The 6,002-nt window shown below is 38.2% G+C and overlaps 1 protein-coding gene across 1 annotated transcript; it reads right to left on the bottom strand.

Moving 5' to 3' along the window:
- Nucleotides 1-372: 372 nt before the first annotated feature.
- LOC131057696 (uncharacterized) lies at nucleotides 373-1,398 on the bottom strand. The gene has a single exon (XM_057991844.2). It carries the CDS (start codon nucleotides 1,261-1,263, stop codon nucleotides 736-738), a length of 528 nt encoding a protein of 175 aa, XP_057847827.2. The 5' UTR covers nucleotides 1,264-1,398; the 3' UTR covers nucleotides 373-735.
- Nucleotides 1,399-6,002: the final 4,604 nt, after the last annotated feature.

The following is a 6,002-nucleotide window of genomic DNA, read 5'->3' as shown; positions in this document are numbered from 1 at the left end:
AAAATTCTATTATTAACTATGAAAAATTTATTAAAAAATGATAAAAACATGATAGATTTTTATTAAAAACTAATCAAATATTTTTATAAAATTGGCATATACACAAATAAAATTGTAATCAAATAATATATATGCCTAAAATTTTTATTATTAACTATTAAAAATTAATAAAAAAATGATAAAAACATAATAGATTTTTATTAAAAACTAATCAAATATCATAAAAATGAACTGCTTTCATGAAGTTTGATGGAAAGATTAAGAAAATAAATTTACATTATTGATACCAGAAATTATATCTATGTCCAATTTTTATCTCTAAATTTCCTTCAACAATTCAATATAGACAATAAAAATGAATAGTCACAAAAGTATCATGAAACCACCGCCCAAAAAAACCTTGTAAAACTTTTGAACATATGTTCAAAGAAATAGAAAAGCCATGTCATGGTGACCTTACAGAAAACAAACTACATTTGAGGCCTTGAATTTCCAGTACACATTTCTCCTGAATAAAACTCTTTGGCCACATCATGCATTCTTTAGGCCCAACTAATATTTTTCATGTTCCCTAAGGAGACAGGATCTCTTGTTTAATCATCCCAGTCCAGGCTTGTAGAATAAAAGAAAGAGAAGCCCAGCATTAGCACGCACGGTCACATGGAGACCTACCTCTCGACCTACTCAAAACCAGGGCTTTGAGGGGCGGCGCTACCAAATATTAATCCCATCCATCTATTTCGAAACTGACTCCAAATTAGCGACGATTGGGCCATCCTCCACAAACAAGCCGCCAGATTTAGCCTCATAAGAACCCCAAGTGTAGCGTTTAATTGCACCCAAAGAAGGCTGACATTTTTCTCCATCATCCTCTGTCGGTTTACTATTTTTAGAATTGTGGTTTCTACCCAGCATCAATTTCTTCAGCTTGGAGATCATCTTATTATAATCACTCGTTTCCTTGGCTGGCTTTGCTGCTGCTTCTTGCTTAGATGCCTTTACCCAATGCGGTTTCCTTTTAATATGGCCAGTACAAGTGACCTGGGGTGAGGTGGGCTCCTGCGATTCAAACCTGGGACATTTGCTTGGAAACATGGAGGTGGAACTTACTCTTTTGCAGAATCCGAGCCTTGGAGAATAATCAGATGCCATAGTATTGAAATCTGTGGCATGAGGAGGCATCGCTAACACTGCGAACGCGGTTCGAATCCCACTAAGAGACCTTGAAGGTCCGTGACCTGGCCGAATAGTAGTACTCCCCATGCTCCTGACGATAAAAATGTCTTCTTGGGTTCGTTGTTTTTATAGTAGTAATGGGGGTCAATCGGTTCATCCAGGAGAAATCTGTGCGGAAGATTTGGGGCAAGTGGGTGTCGTGTAGGTGATTGCACGTCTTCCTTGTGGCAATGGAGTGATGAAAGCAAGGGCGGGAGCTTGTATATTATTTTGTGGTTCTTCTGGAAGTGAAATTCGTAGCAGAGGAAGCGACAAGTAGCTTTATTTTGATATGATTGATTGATGATGGGGTTGGAGTTATACCTAAAGAAGGCGCATGCAATGAACCAACGCTGTTTCTTCCCTGGTTTTTTGAGGGACAATTTTAACAGAACCTAAATTTACGGCAGTGTGTATTTTTTCTAATTTACGGCAGTGTGTATTTTTTCTGCAGATGGAAAGATTCTTTTTGTTATTGAATTCAGAATTAGATATTTACTTAGTTTATACATTTGTGAAGTTCAAATTGATTAAATGGGGTTTTGTTGAAGATTTTTATTTTAAAGATTTTTTTATAGTTTCCAATTCAGAGTTGATCCCATCTTCATAGCATTAATAACAATAGTCGAGCCACCTTCCATTTCATTTATCTTTTTTGTTGTCAATTTTGAACATAGATACAAATCATATATTAATGCTTTAAATTCTTTCTGGAAGTTGTTTTAAAAAAGTCACAATTATAAGTCTCTGCTAGCTTGTCCCGAAGAACCAGGGTTGCCTCTTGAGGCACCATCAAAGTTTAAGTTTGATCCATACCAAATGGGGGGCTTTCCATACCACATAATCCCTAATCCTTTTACATTTTGCCTCGCTTGATCCGGTCCATTTAGGGATCAATACACCCTCCCAATTGTTGTTTATGCATAGGTATGGCATATGCAACCACACGTATCCTCTGACAACCCTACCCAAGGGATCTATATACCCGATCAAAGATAGTGAAATGACACGACTGTTGTCTTTGGAATATGACCGATCCAAAGGGTACGTAGATTCAACCACCCAAGACAATTAATATTAATAACGTTAGTCAAAGAATAACTAAGTAGTTATTATGTAGAAGAGAATTAGTAACTAGTTAGAAAAATAAACAAGTAGATCGCTGATATGATTCAGTGATACATGCATTAATAATTAATAATAAGATGATTAAGATAGCAGACAGGCGAAAGATATCTCCTAATACTATAATATCAACACTCCCTCTTAGCTAGGGAGATATTGTTGGCATATGCACACTCCAATGAGACATTGTAGGTGATTGAAGGTTTTGTCATTGATGGCAACCTTACAATCCTATGACATCGACAAGGCATTCCACTGGCACTAGCAAGATCAGACTCTACACCGACACTCAGACCACCGGCACTGGCAGTGAAAGGAAGCATACCAGCACAGAGGCCGACAAGATTTTTGTTGTAATATATTTTGTTTATTATTGTAAAATCTTTATAAGCCGACTTGGCAACATTGTAAAATGACTCATATATACAAGAGATCATTGTAGGACATTTGATAAGAGATGGTAGAATGTAATTAGGTGAAATAAGGTAGACCTATTATGCGAATTATAGGTTAAGGGTTTAATTATGTAAGAAGCAGAGTAGAAACTGGTACTAGATCTGGCATTATAGATGTTATTTTGAAGTAGTACAAGACACTGGATTTATATAATCCATTTTGTAAGTCAGTGAGACTTCCCTTTTTGTAATTGAGCAGTGAGCTCTAGGCACTTGGCCTTCCTGCATGTGCAGGCCACTCTTGTAGTAGTAATATTCTCTTATTGGCTAGTAAGTGAATATTGTGGGTCACAAATCCCACCGAGGTTTTTCCCACACTGGGTTTCCTCGTTAAAATATTGTGTTATGGTGTGTTTTTCATGTGGTTGTTTTTATCTCTGTTTATTGCATTATTTCTTGCTTATCGGTACACTGTTTTGATATGTTCTACATGTTTTAAGTTAAGAAATTCAACTCACTGATTAGATACTGATTCACCCCCCCTCTCAGTATCTGTGGGAATCCTAACAGATATCTTTCCAAACATCCATGTCATGGAGTCTCTCAACATGACACTCACAATAGCTACACCCATTTGTGAAAGAAAGTTCATCACAGAGTCACTCAACGTGATGTCCACCATGGCTACTCCCATGTGTGGAAAAGAATATGTGCACAGGTGCCCATCACAGAGTCACTCAACATGGTGTCATCATGGAGTTACTCAACATGACATCCACTATGGCTACTCCCATGAGTGGAAAAACACAAGTATAAAGAAAACATCACAGAGTCTCTCAACATGATGTTGTTATGGAGTCACTCAACATGACATCCACCATGGCTACTCCCAGAGGGTGGAACGAGGGTTTTCACCTAAAACTTCTCTCTCACAAAGAATAATGCATTAACAAGGGCTTGTGCCTCAAACTTCTCTCTCACAGAGAAGGATGCATTAACAAGGGTTTGCACCTCAAACTTCTCTCTTACAGAGAAGAATGCATTAACAAGGGCTTGCACTTCAAACTTCTCTCTTACAAAGAAGAATGCATTAACAAGGGCTTGCACTTCAACTTCTCTATCTTAGAGAAAAAATGCATTAATAATATATAACACAAATTACTGATGCTAAGCCTCCCTCTCAGTAAGGGCTTTAAGTACTAGTATCAACCTCCTGACCTTCTCATCCAAGGTTGGTTCTGTTGGTTTGTCAAACTCCCTTTGAATGTTATTTCCTCCTTTTCGAAGAAACTAATTGCAATTTGTATATGTTCTTCCTCTTCGAGAGATGACTCAACTTAGTCCCTTAGCTGCAAGCTGTGTCTCCATACATTTCTTCAGCATGCATGACTTCCTCACAGCATGAAACAATCTCTTCCTCCCTAGAATTACTTAAGCAATCTCTCATCATCCTTTTTCTCCTTGATCTGACCATGACACCCTCTGCAGCATCAACAACTAGCAGAGCGCCATCAACAAGCGCAAGAGTGGTTGTCATCTTGTTGGAAAAGTTAGCATGACCAAGGGAATCCATGACATTGTAGAGGTAGGATTTGGCATTGCTGTCCTCCAAAACAAGCAACATGGGAACTATCTTGATAGAAATTTGGCACCTCTACTCGTCAATCCGATTGTTGGTGTACCTCATATGCTTTTCGTTGTGAACATCAAAAGTAGAAATGTGATGGGTTAGCTCCAACGACTGCACATCCTCATTTGTCACCAAGGTTTTCACACTTTGGTCTCACTTTTTCTGCAGTGGGGTAGTATGTCTTGTTCTTTGCAAGACCGATTTGCCCTTCCATGTCTGTCTTCATATCCATATCAAAGTCGTCACCCTCGCCCTCCCCAAGGTCGCACTCCAGACCATTAGTGCCGCTATGAGTAATCCAAGACTCTTCACCATCACCCTCATTGTCACCCTCTTCCTCGTCCTCGTGCTCCAGCGGTTGGCGAGAAACTTAACAGGCTAAGAATTATCTTGGTCGCAGGAGGCATCGAAGCAAGGAAGAAAATAGCAGATATATGTGGCTCCGACCCGCCACCTGCTCTTTTGAACAAACTTATCAATATCAAATCTCTTTAGTTTCAAAACACTAATCGAGCCAATCATTCACTCTTCGTATCAGATAAATCACTAGATTGTGTCAATATATTCTCACAAAGAAGAGTAAATAGGGTGTGCATTGCCTATAACCACCTTATTCTTCTGCTCCCTCTTTACCAAAACTCATGCCATCAACTTGTCATCGGTATAGAATGATGAGCATATAGCTCTCTAGAGATTACCCCACATGTCAATCACAAAACCATCTCCAACCTTCTTGATGCTCTCGAATTAACACAACGGTGCTCTGCTATGAATTGGTATAATGGTCTACATTGGCTCCTTCTGTGTAATATTTCTTTATCTCACGCAAAGATATTAGCATATATTGAATTCTCGGCAAGATTGCAATGCCTCTTTTGTATTAATAACAACACTACTAGATGTATTCTTCACACAAACTTCTTCACCATGCACCTTCTCATGGTGGTCTACAAACATATTTTTGCTACCTACTTTTGTACTATAAATTGGATTTCCCTCTTTGCGATTCTCATAGTTCTTTCATCTTAAGGGTCGAATAGTAGTAGTACAATCATTTAAAGCATCGCCCAACAGTGGCCTGCATAGACAAAGACATAACCAATCAGGGAAAGAGGGAGCATGTGATTTTACTATGCTAGTCGCACCTACTCTACATCGCTGCCCTTGGTAATCACCACACTTTTTCATACTCCCAAGAACAAGAGTAATGTAGAAAAGAAAACATAGGAGGTGTAGATTAAATTGCCATTATATACTGCATTTTCATGCCTTTTAATTCTCTAGATTTTGATGCATAGGAACAAGGATGTTTTAACTTCTAATACCATGTTGTTTATGCAAAAGTATGGCATATGCAACCACACATATCCTATGACAAGCCCACCCAAGGGATCTATATACCCAATCAAAGATAGTGAAATGACATGACTATTGTCTTTGGAATATGACCAATCCAAAGGATACGTAGATTCAACCGCCCAAGCCAATTAATATTGTATGCGAGAAAATGTGGTGATCAAAATGAATAAACCAAGATCAAATGACCTACAAACCAATGAGACTCTTAGTGCAAAATATAAACTAATTTTAACTATTTTAACTTTCCAAGGTGTGTCTCATTGTTCTCTATCTCACAG

This window comes from Cryptomeria japonica, chromosome 10 (assembly GCF_030272615.1).
Source record: "Cryptomeria japonica chromosome 10, Sugi_1.0, whole genome shotgun sequence".
NCBI lineage: Eukaryota > Viridiplantae > Streptophyta > Pinopsida > Cupressales > Cupressaceae > Cryptomeria > Cryptomeria japonica.
Note: the sequence above shows the minus strand (reverse complement) of the source record. Positions and strands in the feature narration are given on the sequence as shown.

Coding starts and splice junctions, on each gene's coding strand:
- LOC131057696 (XM_057991844.2), bottom strand. CDS start 1,263: ATGGGGAGTACTACTATTCGGCCAGGTCACGGACCTTCAAGGTCTCTT.